Source organism: Chanodichthys erythropterus, chromosome 5 (assembly GCF_024489055.1).
Source record: "Chanodichthys erythropterus isolate Z2021 chromosome 5, ASM2448905v1, whole genome shotgun sequence".
In the NCBI taxonomy this organism is placed as follows: Eukaryota; Metazoa; Chordata; class Actinopteri; order Cypriniformes; family Xenocyprididae; genus Chanodichthys; species Chanodichthys erythropterus.
The window spans coordinates 26,511,532-26,528,370 of record NC_090225.1 but is presented as its reverse complement, the minus strand read 5'-3'; the positions used below and the strand labels follow the sequence as shown (position 1 = coordinate 26,528,370).

Below are 16,839 nucleotides of genomic sequence, written 5' to 3'. Positions count from 1 at the left end.
GTCCTCTCTTCAAACCTATGGGCCTCATCTGCATAAATGTATTTTTCCTGGTCTGTTGTAATTAGTGTCAAAATCAATCACGCTGCCTATTTCTCCTCCGAGTTTAATTACAATGCAACCTGCTTCCACGGCCACAGATATTTCATAGCAGTAATTTCAATGTTTCTCTGCTTGTTGTGCCACCTAACGTAGTTGTGAGCAGTGTTTTGTTAATTTATTACCTATAAGATGTTGACTTGGCGGAATAACGTCGACCATGTTGATGGCACTTTTGGCGCGCTTCTCTGTTATCAGCAATACACTTAGGAGGAATTTTATCAACACCTGTTTCCACGACAAGAGTGGGCCTATCGAGTGATTTATCGCCAAACCATATAGCTTTACAGTATTGAATACACATAATAACCATTGGCTCCAAGTCTCCAGATATTTGCACGAGCCTTTAGGGTTATGTGTGCTGAGATAACGCGGCAAAGCGATAGTTTGAGCATTCAGCCATAAATGAAGAACTCTCCCCTCGCCACTGAATGTCATCCGCCATATTATTCCCTTGTAAAGAGGTGGTAATGAAATAACTAGACGAAATTAAACAGTTTACCTTAAATGTCAGTCAAGCAGGTCATCTCTCTAATGGCCACAACCCCGGGAGCAGATGAATTTAACACGGGTGTTGAATACGGTGTAGCCCGTGAGTCGTCTTGTCAGTGTCAATTTTCTGCGATATCTCTATTTTGAGAGGCAGTAAAGTTATTTCCCATTCTGGATGCGTCTGATAGCTATCAGAGAAGGCCATTGGGAGAGGTTTTCCATGTCAATAGGAGTTCTGGATGCACTTGTCAACTCTCTGTGATGACCCTTTGTGATGTTTTCCCCCCTCCTTGCTTTCATTTGTATCTATAGGTACATGAACTTTGTGACAATTTCTGTCATCGGTACATCAGCTGTTTGAAGGGAAAGATGCCCATCGACTTGGTTATAGACGACAGAGAAGGAGGATCAAAATCAGACAGTGAAGAAATTACAAGATCATCGGGGCCCCTTGATCAGGTACGTGAAGGAGTCCATTTCTTTTCTGGCCATTCAGATCGTCTTTTGGGTCACTTTCTCTGCCTCATTGTTATTTGCATACGATTAAGGCTTTTAAATTCCATCGGATTGAAAAATTTGGAATAATGTGGCCCATTATTGCTTCATTACGGTTTGATCCCGGAACTGACCCGAGGAGATTAGCTCGTGAAAGCATTGCCATAAACTTGACCTGTTTCTTGTCGATTTTAATTTAGTCCTTTCCCTCTTCTTTTCTCTCGTTTGCCTTTTTTTTTTTCTTTTTTTTTTCCTCAATCAAACCAAATGGTTAGCTTGTCTATGGTGTATATTACAAAAATATTACGAACCTAATGGAGACATATCTATAGTAGACATTTAGAGATTTGGTGCTTTGGTTTTCTGCTGTTGTTCACGCTTCATTAGTTGCCTTGTCAGTGTTTTTCCTCACACAAGAGCGCGCATATGCTCAGAGTTCTACTCTCAGCGCTTTGAATAGCAGCAGTGCGCGTTCATGTTTGAGTAGTACTGTACCATACAGTATTATGTGTATATACGAAAATATGGAATTATCTGCATGTTTAACTATGCGCCAGCTTGTGTTGGTGGATTCTTTGACGTTTCTTGAACTTTACGCACTTTAAAATAAACTTTTACGTGTCCGTTGGTTTAATCGCGACACGCCGATAATATTTATTTTAAATATAGGCTACCTATATATTTTTAATTAATAATATGAGTCCTGGGAGGGACAATTGTTAAAAAATAATAATTGGTTATATTAGGGGGATTAGTGGATTCACCAGCATAAAAAGTAATGAAGCGATTAGGCTAAATAATTTAAATCCGTCATCTTCCATATGGCTGAGTGATCGAATAAACCAGTTTTAGCTTTCCAGTGAGTGCGTCGGACACCAGCTTTTATATGAGGGAGAGATAACCTTGTTCCATTCATTACTAAACTGGGGCTTCAATAAAACGAGCTCTGGTTGCTTTAGTCTTCTATCTCGGCTGTATTGATGATTATGTTAATGAGCAGATCTGTACAGATAATGCATCTAATTCAAAGGCAGCATTAAATAGCATAATGTCAATAATGTGTTATAACTTAAACAAAACTCTATCAGAGGACATGTCAATTTATTTATTTATTTATTTATTTATTTATTTATTTTATTATTATTATTTTACTTTTGAGCAGAGATGAATTTAAGCGATATAAATAAATTAGGCTTATATGAAGACCCCTGGGTATGCAGGTATATAACTTGATAGGAGCAATTTATGCTTTGCTCGAGGGCACGAATTCAGATCTTTAATTGACTTTAAGATGAAGACGTGTCCTATATTTTTTTTCTTGATGACTTCTAATGTCTAAATATTAGGGCTTGTTTTATGTGTTTACATCTTCATGAAAGTCTGATTCCCCAAAGTAAACTGACCAACTTTTCAAAAGTTTGCTAATGCGAGGAAGAATCTGTTTTTGTGTTATTGTGAATCGTACATAAATGCCGCTGGTTAGTATTGTACTGCTTAAAATTAGATAGGCAGTAAAAAGAGCTATAAAACTTAAATTAAAAAATAAGTTTAAGATAACTAGAAGCGTAGTGGGCGATTTCTGTGTAGCTTTTGGTTAACTGTGTCAAAGTTAACTTCGAGTGTTTGACTCTAGGTCCTATATGTATTTTACTGTGTGTGTGTGTGTGTGTGTGTGTGTGTGTGTGTGTGTGTGTGTGTGTGTGTGTGTGTGTGTGTGTGTGTGTGTGTGTGTGTGTGTGTGTGTGTGTGTGTGTGTGTGTGGCTACAGTTCTGAGTTTGCTAGGCGGTGACATCCCTAACGAATTTGCGTCGCTCATGCATTATCTCGTTCCATATGTATTTTTAATATATGCCCTCGGGCATAAAGTTGAATTGGACTGGAAAAAAAAATCTCCTTTGTGCAAATTCTCAACAATGTTAACAAGAGGGAGAGAGGCGGTTCATTTATTCAAAGGCCAATTTATTCCAGCAGGAATACTGCAGCATAAGAAAATCAGAAATATACATAGAATTTATTAAACTCTGTGGTCCAGCGCTGTTCTGTGTTTTCGTCCTCCGTGCACCGAAGCATCGTATCAATAATGTCTCAACTCCAGCTTAGCATTGTTTTGCAAGTATAGAGTGAGGAGAAGGAGGGTAGAGCTCAGGGGTGAAAAAGTCAGAAGACCCCCCCCCCCCCCTCTCTCTCTCTTTCTCTTCTCTCTCTCATCTCTTTCTCTCTTTCTCTCTCTTCTCTCTGATGAATGCGGCCCAGCCAGTTTGGATCACGTTGTTTTCCTCGTACTGCGCTGATAAACGCGCGGCCATGAGAGCCCCAGGTGCCGTGTGAGCGGAGGGACTAGTTAACAACTAGTTAACCCCTTCACTGCGGTACCTTCATTCTGGAGGATCCTGTTTAGAAGTTGTTTGACTGCTACCACTTTATATTTTATGTGTATAATTACCACACTAATGGAAAAAAAATGACATTATAGTAGGCCTATATTTTGTATTAAGTAGTATATTATAACAAAATGAACGCTAATGTAAAGTGTGACACACACACACACACACACACACACGTTTACATATGCATCTTCAGGCACATTTTTTTACTAGCTGATTTTTTTTTAAAACTAAGTTTCAGACTGTTTCTCTAATATTGATCTGATCACAGGCTTGATCAATCCTCAAGTTTATGTTTGTATAATTAGTTGTAGACTGGATTTATGACAACAGGATGCAACAGGTAACTAGTACTCAATTAACTTGAAACTCATAAAAAGAAATTGGTTGTTTCTGAATTAAAATTATGAAATACTAACTCCATTGGTTTAAAAAAAAGCCACTCTCGCAAAGTTTTTTTAATGGAAAAAACTCTTAAAACTCTTCTCTAAAATTCTTTGCGTGATGGTAATGACAGCAGTATAGACAGTGATTTTTGTTATAAAATACTAAATTAATTTAGATTATGAAATTAATTTATGAAATAGTGCAAAGTTGAATTTATCTGATATTAACACTTTGTATGCATTTATTATCAAGGAGAAGTAAAAAAAAAAAAAAAAAAGTCTGGGTAGGGGATATATACCCGAAATAGTGTTTGGCAATAATTTGGCAAATTCAACATTTCAACCTTTTAAAAAAAGAACTTATAAAGCTACAATAAAAGTATAAATCTATTTTAATGCAAACTTTTTTTAAACTTAATAAATTAAGACTTCTTTTCTTTTCAATGTAGGGAACAGAAAAAATTTCCCATTTGAAGAACAAACCATGTATCATCTTTTCCCACCTCTTATTTGCTACAATTATTGTTTAAAGTGTGCTGTGTTATAGAAATTAGTCAGACTGATTTTGGAACAACCGTTTATCAACTAATATATTTAGTGTTGTCAGGTCAGAGTAATGACTTTATCTTTTGTTTCGGCATGTTTATTGCCTTCTTGTCCCTCAGCGCAAAGTAGGATAATTTGTTTTCCCATTGGCTGGCTCATGGTAACTTGTCTGTGACGTGTTTGCTCCGTGCTGACGCTCAAAGTAAAGAGTCTGAATGGGCTGCAGCGTTTGCACAGTTGTCTTTAATTGCAGAGAGGCACTGCCATTTGCTAATGAACTCAACGCCATGAAAACCTCTGCAGTGCTTAAGACTTCAGTACTCGAGGGCTCTTTAGATTATTCCATGCGGCCTGAAGAGCGGTTGAAATAATTGAAATGCTGAATAGTTTCTCTGTTTGCAGTTTTCTTTCTGTTTTGTTCAGGGACAATTTAAAAACTAGGGGTGTTATTACAGAGTAAGCTATGTTATTGGTGTATGGCGTAGAGACCCTACAGAAGTTGTGTAGTTTTTGTGCTTAATAATTTGTGATTGATAATATAATTTTGTGTGATTTCATAGTGAATAAGAACATATAGGCCTGTTTTAATGGGTTGTATAAATAATGTCACTGTTTCCTCTGTCATGAGAGATTCTTTTGGTTGTTGTTATATCCTCACTGTCGAATGCTTCACTTGTGCTCAAGCAATCTTTTTGCACTTTTGGATAAGAACTCGGTGCACAAAATCTGTTTTTATTTATTGTCTTTTTTTTTTTTTAAAGAGTGCAGACTATTTTCGTGTTTTGATAGCACAATAGTTGTGGGCAATGTTAAAATGTGCTATAATCATAGCTTTTGTCAAAGTAATGAGAAGGTGAGATCGTTCTTTATCTGAACAAATGTGGGCTGCTGTCAACGATTCAACAAGTGTTATAAAGAGCAAAAGTGACTATTTTAGCCTTTGAAAAAGTGGCATGGGAAGATCTCATATATGTGATTACCCTGATTAGTTAAATTGAAAACAGGCATTATGTATTGAGTTAACTTTATGAGATTTATTTTTTAAAAATGAGCCCTATTCATAGTTATATACTATTAATAAACATAAAATGTTGCTTCATGCTAAGTATAACTTTGCCTAAATTATATTATTTAGAGTTTTTATATAGACTTTGCAGTTATTCCATAGTTTTTTTTTTTTTTGTTTTTTTTTCAACTTTTAAGAAATGAGGATTCCACTCTAAAGTCGTTTAGCCGGTGAGGTGAAAGCTTTTGTAATTAAAGGAGATGTGTGATTATCCCAGTGACTGCACTGGTTTCTAAACGAGATCTCACCCACAGGCCATTTTAAGAGATTTCGCTTTCTCTGTAGAGCAAAACTCCCTCCTCCCCAATATTGCTGGATTTTGCTTTGTAAGATTTGTTAAAGGAGGTGTTTGGGGTATTGGACTCTTCTAGCATTCGCCCTCCCTTTTTTGTTTCTATGCATGCCATTACCACATCCATTCATTTAAGAAACCCTAATGTCTTTCAGCAGAGCTGAACCAAGAGCCACGTGGTCAGCTATCAACATCGAGGATCTCAGCCTTATCAACAAGCCGGGGTAAACAAATAAACAAGTGTCCTGAACAGATTTAGTTTTTGGTTGCAATCCATTGGGCAAAGTTCATGTGTGAATCTTGTGCTTCCCAAGTATTTCCCAGCAGAGCTTGAGTATTTTAGTGAGCTTGTTCAAGTGTCCTTGCTAATCTGGTTTGATGAGGCATATAAAACTCTCTCTCTCTTTCTTTCTCTCTCTCTCTCTCTCTCTCTCTCTCTCTCTCTCTCTCTCTCTCTCTCTCTCTCTCTCTCTCAGTCCGTTTTGTTGTGCTATCTAGATGAAGCCAGAACCAAAAATAGTACAATGTGACACTGGTGAGTGTGTGTTAAAAAAAATAGAGAGAGTGAGAGAGCAGTCACTGTGGCATGAAATTGTAAACATATACTGTTTATGAGTTTTCTTTCCCCTGTGAAGTCTACAGTAACCTGAAACATTTTTCTTTATTATTATAAATGAATTGGAAGCCCAATATTCTTTGCATGAGTGCGTGTATAATGTGCAGAGAAAGAGAGCTTCCATCTAAGACCCAACACAATGAAAATGCAATGAATTGGAATGCCTCACCGATCATAGCAGAATCAGAATTTCCAGCAAGGAAAATCTTTTCATGGCGAATTAAGTGGTGGAGGAAGAAAATGGTAATGAAAAAAAAAAAGAAAAAAAAAAAAAAGCAAAGGCACAGATGACAAATGCTGCTCCCTGGGCTACGCACTGCAGATTTAAGAACTTTAGCTAAAGCTATGCAGAATAGAATGTGGAAAATTGAATTTACTAAACAATTAAGCATTGAATTAATCTACATCCTGCACTGGAGAGAGAGAAGGACATAAGGAAGGAAAGAGAGAGAGAAAAAAGAGCAAGGGAAGAGAAAACGTGGAGGGGGAGGGGAAGAAGCCCCCCACCAAAAAAAAAAAAAAAAAAAAAAAAAAAGCACTGAATAAATTCTAGCTAGCTCATTAGAGGGACAGTGAATATATCAAGTGTGTTGTTGTGTGCAGCAGGACAGCATTCTCTCCGCCACGGCACTCATCTCTCCTGTAACCATCTGCATCCACACCGCCTCCACCCGCTGTTCATTTTGGCCCACATATTTACTCCTTCGCTTATGCGCCTGTGCGGTTTCCTCCGGGTGTCTGCTCGATGGTGGACTGCTGTGTTTTGGGTGTTTTATTATTTATTTTTTTTATTAATTAGCTGTTAGATCTGTGGTGGACGAGATTGTTGGGGCAGTTATAAATAGACTCGAGTACACCCTGGAGATGTCACTCACCCTCGGCCGAGACCCTCCCCCATTCCCATGGGGCCGAGCGTCAGCCTCCCACAAGCCCCGCTGCTCTTTTGTTCAATTACAGTTAATGCAATAGTTTGCTATTTTCTCCGTTCTAATTATATTTTCAAGTGGGATTTGTTGTGCGTAAAAAACATCCTTTTACGTGTGGAGACTCTAGGGTTCTCAGTCTCCAGGGTGCTGTACCATTCTTTTCCACAAAGCTCTGAATAAACAAGTTCCCTCCATTTTTTTTTTCTCCCTCTCTCTCTCTTTCTTTTACAAAGAGTTGTAGAAACTGGCAATTTCAGTTTTAACTGTTTGCTCCCTGGGCATGTGTTCTAGATTACCTCTTACAGCATACTTTCGGTATGCTGCAGAATACACCTTTTTTTGTGTGTGTGTGTGTGTGTGACTGTTTCTGGACATTTATATATATTTATATGGTCTCTTCTGCTCTTATATTTCAGATAAATGCTGTTCTTTTGAACTTTCTATTCATCAAATAAATTTATATTTTTTTTACACAACTGTTTTTCAACATTGATAATAAAAATAAATGTTGCTTGAGCAGCAAATAATCATATTAGAATGATTTCTGAAGGATCATGTGACACTGAAGACTGGAGTAATGATGCTGAAAATTCAGCTTTGACAACACAGAAATAAATTGCATTTTAAAGTATATTCAAATTGAAAACGCTTAATTTACATTGTAAATATATTTCACACTATATATATATATATATATATATATATATATATATATATATATATATATATATATATATATAGTTTTTAGGACACTTGTGCTAAATATAATATATATATATATATATATATATATATATATATATAGTTTTTAGGACACTTGTGCTAAATATATCAAATGTAGTTTGCTTTGTTCCATAATTCTTTTTATTTATTTTTAAGATATTTATTATTTACCAAGAAATATTTTGTATGGTTTTTATTCCAAGAGTACAGTAAATAAAAGAGATCAATATTTATATGTTTAGTTACTTCAGGAGTGTCATAAAATCAAAAGAGCTAAAACTTTCTCTTTTATATTTTTTCTCTATGCATTTATCCATACATCCATCCATTTTCCAAACTGCTTGTCCTTTATACATATATGTTTATGTTTACATGTAGACATTGTTATGAATAATTAAACATTTGACCACATTCACACATGAATACATTTTCACAACTATGTTTGTGCATACATGTAGTAATCTGTGGGTGCAAAACTCTTCACAGTTTTCCACAGAAATGGAAAGTTGTAAAGCCATTCCTGAAGTTCTACTCATAGCGCTTATTCAATATTTTGTCTATTTTGATGATACTTTCAGCTATCTGCAAGAATACACTCCTCTTAACTAAGTTTAGCATGTTTAAATCCTGAGAACTGCGAATATTCACCTCAAAATCTGCATTTAAAATGCAAAAAAAGATTTCCTGGGCCTGCTACTGAGCATTGTCATCTCTGATCCTCGTCTTTCTAAATCAGAAAAGATGCTGCGGCCTTCATCTCATATTTTCCTCCCACACTAATGTTACTTTTGTGGAGGCACCCAGTGATAAGAGGCAACATCTGTTTTGTTCTATAGTACAAGTAGGCCCTGCATGGGGCTGAGTGTGTGCAGGCCCCGGCTCGCCATTGTTCCGTCCACTTCTCTTTATCCCCATGTCTGCTCCATTTGCCACATACCATCCGCCCAACAGCTGACACTTTCTCTCTATTATACACCTAAGCTTAATTGTCAATAGGATTTCGCTCTCTTTTTTTCCTCCTCCTCTTCCCAACTTCAAGGAGAATGGCTCTTATTTGATTTCATTTTGATTCGCTAGGCCAGCGACAAGCGAACAGGCACACACGCACACACACACATATACCCTCCCTCGCTCTGGGATATAAGAGAGATGACTGACTGGCTCTTGTTGTATTCAGAGATCTCAAGTTGGCCAGTGCATGTGTATGGACAGGCATACACATCTTAGCTGCTATTGCTAATTCTTCTTTCATTGTTTTTATTTTTTTGTTTTTCTGGATAATGGATATCCTGTCTCGGGTAATGCAACATTTTTATTTTACTTACAATTTAGTATGTGTTAATTAAAATAGCTCTGTTTCTTTTTACAGTACTTGCCTTCTGTTTTGCTACATTCTGTTTGTTTTGTGAAAGTCTAAGGAAGCCAGCAACTGTGTGGTGTCATTAAAATGCTTGGTCCGTAAGTCCATAAGTGAGCTTTGCTGATTGAAGGTTGTAGGGACTGGTAAGAGGATGAAAAACAACAAAATGAGGAACATCTGATAAAACCAGCTGTCTTTGTAACATGGGACTGTAGCGTGTTCATGTTTCCCTGTGATCTGATGCCTGATTGTGAGCTTTACTCTCTGTCTGTCTCTCTCTCCCTTTCCGCACAGACCTCATGGAACAGAGACCATGATGATACAGCTTCTACACGCTCCGGGGGCACACCGGGACCATCCAGCGGAGGACACACATCACACAGCGGTGACAACAGCAGCGAACAAGGTAAGGTTCTGAGACATCCTTTGATGCATATGCATCATTATCGTAAAAAAAACTTGTTGTTGAACAGCTACTTACCAATTAAGTAAATCAAAGGACATGGAATATTGATTTACAAAGAGAGTCCACAGAGTGAATCGAGAAAAGCTAGCATAGTTAGGGAGAAAATATGGGATAACGATCAGCTGTATAGTTTGCACAATATTTGATCGCAGCATGAACGTGATTGACCAATCGGAGTCAAGTATTCCAGAGTGCAGTGTAAAAGTATGTTTCTGTGAAAGTGTCACTGTCCGACGATGCAGATGTGTCTATTTGAAGCCAAGCTTGTGTATGGAGAGAGTTAAAGCAGATGTTTAGGCCGGTGATGTGGCGTAGGTCCATCAGCTGGTTGTGATAAGGCTGCATTAATGAACCTTCCTCTGGGCCCATCTGGATAGGGTGTCTGAAGAAAGTCGCTGGTGATGACAGTCTAACAAAAGAGATTTTACATTGATGGAGCTTTATATGTTCTGTTATACTCCAGTCCAAGGTTTTTGAATTTTCAAAGGGAAAAGATATTTTCTCTTGGATATCTTCTTGGTAGGATTTCCCTCTCAAAGGAATGAAAGCCAGCTTCACTCACTTCGTCATGTCAGTAAAATTCAAACCGTAAACAGAGTCATCAGATGTTCGCCATGGCGATTGGCTAGTTGTGGGGTTCAGCCAGTGAGAACTGGCGTAGGAGGTGGCGAATGGAGGAGTGGAGGAGGGTTTCAAGCAAACTGTAGGCAAAAAGCAACTTCATTTATTATTGAAAGGGATGTCAAGGCAGCAGTTTGAGGGCTGCACAGCCAGCAGGCAAAGCAGGATGAGAGCAGAAAGGACCACATTATGTTCCAGATGACTGAGCAACGATTTATATACCAGCGCCGGTTTTCCCCCTCCACAGAGAGGGAGAGCAATAAGAGAGAGGCCGGCCTGGCCGAGTCGGTCAGATGGCTGATGACTAATGGCCGGTTGCTCGCCACACTCTGATTGGATGCCTTAATGAGCACATTTTGTGCCGAGTTTGGGCTCCTGCTTACGGTGACCTTTGCTCTTTATTGACCAAAGTGACACGTCATTTTTCACATACTTCCAATTATCGCCAGGCTTTTAATGTCCACCCCCCTCCTTCCTCCCCTCATGTTCCCTCACCCCAGTGTTTTGGATGAGCGTTTGTTGTGTCGTGCGCTAGCAGGAAGGGCCGCTGTGAGGCTGAGCTATGAACCTGGATGTATGCTGAGTTTGTTCAGCGTGAACAAATGACCCGAGCGCTTCAGCCCCTTCGGTCTTATTCACGCCAGTGGAGGTTTAGTGGAAGTATTATGTTAATGTGGGTTAATTGCTGATTGTGTAAAGCAGTGCTGCTAACCGCATTAGCATGTTCTGTAAGGAGTGACTTCATAATCCCAATAAGACCATTATTCTGCTGTTAGCCAAGAAACCCATGCCAATATGTCCCCAACTGGTCCCCTTGCTCACTCTCAGACTTTTTTTTCGGAGACTGTTCCTTTCCATGTGCTTACAGTTATAATTAGATTTAACAAGCTATCTACCTTATAAATATCTATAAAACCACTGAAAAAAAGAATTATGTTGCTACTGCGTTTTTCCTGCATCTTTGAAATTAAAACTGGAGGGTATGAAATGGGAATGGCTTCTATGCAATAACAGCATCATAACAAACCTTCAAACTGTACCCACATGCATAACATAGTACATCTGTAACCCATCAACGTAGAGATTGGCACCATAGCTGATGGTTCTAGTGGTTGCCATCCACACCATGTTTTCCATACCGCACCTAAATAGCATCTTAGTATGACTGAGGACAGCATTTTCCTTGTTCATGATTCCGTGCCCTTCAAAGTGTAAGTGTCCCCCTCTAAGGCGGGAGAATAAAGCCCGCTCCTCCCTCACTGCACTCACAGAAACTTTCTTAGCGGAGTCCAGCAGAGACTCAGTCCTGCCCATCTCTAATTAGACCCCGTTTATTAGCGTAGCGTGCTCGTATGCACCCGCCTTTGTTTAACAGCTGCCCTCTCGGGGGACATCTTCTGGAATTGTATCTTGAAGCCATCTTTTCTGAGCATCAACCCTCAGTGGCTAAAAAGAAAACAAATCATTATTATGGACTGTTGAGTATTGCTCGCTCTGGACGCTTGGCAAGACCAGCGCCCACCCAGATTAAAAGAGACACCCTTGGGCTGCAGCGAGAACGAAGGCGATATGAACCCCTACCAAAAAAGGGCAGGGCGCGTGGAAAATGACATGCTCTCACATACGCAGAGATCATGCTGAGTGTTTTGAAAGGCTTTGGGTTTCTCTGCCTCATCAAAGGGTCTGGGAACAAGGTGATGACTACAGGAGTCAGATATGTATCAGCAATTACCAGGACCCATTTGCGAAAGGCCCCATGTGTGCCAAGTCAAATAGTTCCTGTGAGGCTCTTGTTATTGTCTGCATAAATTTACATGCAGAGCCATGGACTCCAAAACAGTACTGCGGTAAGACTGTGGGAGCCAGTCAGAGCTTACTCAAAGCGAGTTAAGAAGTTCATTTACTTCGACCAAACTCTACTGGAATGACTATTGACGAATGCGACCATTCAGCTGTGGTGTAAACAGCTCAATGTACTGTAAAAACCCACTGAAACGGCCTAAGATGTGTGAAAAATTTGGAATGTGCTTGAACAATATATACAGGTCAATGAACAGTACTGTGAATGTTTCAAGGGCTCGTTTGATGCTATTACTTGTGTCGAGAAAAGCTGCAGCTAAACTTCATGCATCAAACTAATCATTATTTTGTTGGATTGATTGTGGTGAGTGCTGTTGTCATCATTGACTTAATGGTCAGTTTGCTACCGGCCTATGTGAAGGTCAGTCTGAGAGTGAGATCTCATTGGCTCCTGGCCACCATCACTGCTCTGCGATTGGCTGACATCTGAGACTGACCAGCAGACACGGCCTCTGACAGGATGCCAGCGAACCTCTGAGGCTGGATCCGCCCACCGAGCCCCCGCCTCACGTGTTTGTCAAAGTCACCCGTTAATTGCAACGATTGTCCAGCAGACTGGAAGAACCCTGCCCCTTTCTCTCTCGCTCTTTCTTTCTGTCTCTGAGTGCTGCCTGCATGCCTTTGCATTTCTCATGTGCTATTTTCAGTGCGCTCCTCAATTGCTGAGTGCACTACAATGCTGATCACTTTCCTTTTTGATTTTACAGCAGGGTCCTGGCTTTGTTTAGCTCAGTCACTTTGAGCTGTTAGGAGGACGCTTCGCCATTCGCTCACTGTCTGGATGCCCTTGCTCTATGACTTTGTTTTTTTGCTTTAATCGTGCCTGGTGTGTGCGAATGCTGTGCTTCAAAGAGCAATAAGAGCTGTATGTTGTCAAGCAGGTGTAGTCAGTCAGCGGTTGTTCCAGCCTCACTAGATTCTCCTCTGTGCATGCAAAAGTGCTGCACGCAGGAGGGGGAGGCTGAATGCTCTATGCTCTCCCCCTGTATCAGTGGCAGCACGTTGGTGGGGTAATCTGGTTAAATCAGAGGCATAATGGCTGATAAAAGGTGTGCGGTTTTTATAGTGCAGGGATCTAAGACCGGCACCGGGCGGCCCGAGCAGCCCCTGCTGTTTTTCTCTCTCATTCACATCACACATCACATCATACACACCCACAGAAGGAGCAGGGAAGAAAGGAAGAGATGGAAAGGCATAGAGAAAGCAAGGGATCACAGGAAACAGAGCAAGGTACCAATTCCAGTAAGTGCAGGTGAGTGTTTGGGAATGCACTGACAGGAAGTACGAAATGAAAGAACAGTTTTTATTTCACACAACGCATCATGTTCTCTTTTACAAGCCCCTTTGCATGATGTGCTCATGAATTTCACATTGTGCCAACAAATGGCTGAATTTTGCCATTATGTCAAAGTCATAGAGGGGCATATATGGAGCCGTGTCCTCAGGAGTCACTTGCAAATTGTGTTAGGTTACCTAGGGGAAGGACAGTGTGGGGAACCTAGGGGAATCTGAACCACTGGCGTGTTTATGATCCCACTGAATCTCAGTAGTGATGGCACAACCAACAATCTAACACTTGTTTCTCTGAAAACAATCAGCACCAATGGCTTTATGGCCCCACTCCTGATAAGACTGTAAGTAAGCATAGCGGTCCCATGGTGAAAAAATAGGGGAAACGCCACTGGTTCCCACACCAAGGGACAGTTTGCCTTTGGGATTAGGCTGATGTCCTGTGTCATGTGGGAAAAAGGAGAGTGAAAAGTGAAAAGGTACAAGCAAACAACCTTTCCCCCCTCCTTTCCCCATATATCAGTTGTTTCTTCTGCTTTCCTAATCATTGCCTTTAACTAGCTTTCATAGCCTGATTGAGCACCTTGTCTCTGGGCAGATAATACTCATAAAGCTGGTATGATAAAGTGTCACTGTTGTGTTTGCTCTTCTGTTTGCTCTGGGATTTAACTACTGCTGAAGTACTTCTCTTATCCCCCCACCCCTGACCATGTGAACTCTTGGGAGATGGATGGCTATAGTGCTACTGAAATCTTTTTCTTCCTCTATCTACTCTTTCTCTGAGCTTGGTTTAATGTGATAATGTTGCATCTATTTTTTTGTTGTAAAGACTTTTTGTAAAGGTTTTTTTTGTAATTGTTGTGCCTCTAGTGGTACCAAACAGAACTGAAATTAATCAACCCAACATTTTCTCAACCAATGGTGTGGGGTGGGACTACTTGTTTATTCGAGAAATGGAAGAGTGTTTTAAACATGTTTGAAAGCCATCATTATTTTTGCAATTCTCTTTGGTACCACTGGTAGTGCAGAAATTCCACACTTTGAGGATGTTTTGCCCCAGGCAGAAGGAGTTTCGGGTTGGAGTCATTTGCTATGTGATGTTCAGTTTAAGTGGGAAGCAGGCGTAAATTTAGATCAAATGCTATAATTGTGGTGTGTTAATGATGTAGACACTTTGCATCTGTCTCCATGTGTACAGGAAGTCCTTCTAAACCAATCCTCCTTTACTTGCCAAAACCAGATTTTTGGTGTTTGCTGAATATTCCCTTCACAGCCACTCACTGTCATCATCGCTCATCTGCTTGTACATTCTCAGAACTTTAAATTCTTTCATCTCTTTTCTGATGTTCTGGTTAGCAACGTTACTGTATAAGATTGGATCAACCTTAGAATTATTGGTCATCTAATGAATACATAGAATACTGATAAATTATTATTAAAGTAGTTAGTGGGAAAGTGCTTTTTTTGGATAAATACTCCAGCTTTCCACTTCATTCATAGTTGATTCGTCAGAGGCAGGGTCACTGCTGAAAGGGGTCATGTTTTTTTTTTTTTTTTTTTTTTTTCACAATTTCTGTTGCTTTTCCCGATCTGCTCCTAATGGCTGGGAAACCCCATGGCTCCTTTTGAAAAATCCCCACGCCATGCCCCGTCATCTGATCTGTTCTGTAGAGGTTCATGTGAATTTGACAAATCAGAGCAGCTCATCACTGATGTGTCACAATGCATTAGGTCTGCTTTAGAAGACCTGAGTGAACATTACTCAGCATGGCCCGGGAGGAGCAGTGCGAACCCACCGGCGTCTATCAGATACGCCATAAGTTTTTAGGAAAGAGCTGATATCACCCAATGAGATATGCTATCACCGTTTGGCTCGCCTGATAAAGAGGGCAGGAAGGCCAGAGAGGGGAGGCAAAAAGGAAGGGAAAGGAAGGGAGGGAGAAAGGGGGATGTTGGGAAGAGAGTTTGAGGAACAGTGAGTGACAGTAAACAAACAGGCTTTAACTCTTTGTTCATTAATCAGGTGCTCTTGTGTGGTTTTGTCACATGCACTCGCCTTAGTTTATTTAGGCCTTTGAAAAGAGATTAGCAATCTCTTTTTGGGTTATCCTCTGCCAAAAAGACATCTCTTGTTGACGATTCTCTTTTACAATATCCCCACTGACCTGTAGGAACTATTTTAGTCAACCATGATGAGCGCCTGATAGATTGTTTCCGAATAAAATTAGATTAAAAATATAAATCTTTCTGCAGCCATTGCAGGAAAAAACATTATCCCAGCAGGATAATCCTCCTGTGATCTGTAGGGATGTACATTCTTTCTCTAAGCAGGAGGCCAGTCTTTTTATTAGCGGTATCACAGTGGGTTTGAGTCCAGCTTAAAGCCACAAACAGTATTGTGCTAATTTTAGCCTCCAAAGAGGATGAGGATGAGTAGCCTGCTGCTAGTTTGCCATATGCTGCCCTACCGATAATACTGCATGAGGAATATTTTCCTGCCGATAGTGACTGGGACAGTGCGTGTGAGGTCCTGGGACTGTTACAAAGACATGTGAGCCGTCCAGAAGAGATATGATGCGGAGATGCTTGGGAGCAGGTCAAAATGTACTCTCTGATAAACCAAACTGTACTCTCTGATTGTCAGTTTTTTTCTTCCATATGTCTTTCTCCTCACATTTATCGACATTTTCCAGAGTCTGGAAGCATGTCCATTGCTGTTTTCCCTGACATGTTAATTTACCCTGATAAATAACAATGAATTTTCCACCACTTGACACCAAATAATAAAATTTGGACATGTCAGAACTTCAGTTGCAAAGACCTTTAATGCATGAAGCCCAACAAAGAGCGAAGGAATTTACCAGGCCTTTTTGGAGACACCCCAGAAAGCCAATTTCATGCGAGCAAACACCACCAAAGCTCCATATTTGGGGAATTTGGCTTCCCTTGCACTGTGTGCTAAAGCTATTTGACCTTTGTATTTGTCACCAGAGACTTCTCACAGAGAGGGATTATTTGCTGGGGTGCTGGAGTTTTGGAGTGGCGGTCGACGAAGGTGTGTGCAGATGGAGGCCGGTGCAAAAAGCACCAGGGGGAGGGCTGTGTTAACAACGGGCCGAAAGCTTGACCCAGGACTGACCCTTACTAAACAATCCTCTCCCAGAGCCCAGCCCTGGTCTTTTGACATGGATACCTGCTGAAGGGATTTAGGGGGAAAGA

General features: G+C 40.2%; 1 protein-coding gene across 2 annotated transcripts in view; it reads left to right on the top strand.

Moving 5' to 3' along the window:
• meis1b (Meis homeobox 1 b) overlaps nt 1-16,839 on the top strand; it is a 66,284-nt gene that overhangs the window by 4,096 nt on the left and 45,349 nt on the right. For both annotated transcript variants that reach the window (XM_067386738.1, XM_067386739.1), the window contains exons 6-7: nt 901-1,047; nt 9,678-9,789. In XM_067386738.1, coding sequence (XP_067242839.1) covers nt 901-1,047; nt 9,678-9,789 — 259 coding nt within the window. The remainder of the gene's footprint in view (nt 1-900; nt 1,048-9,677; nt 9,790-16,839) is intronic.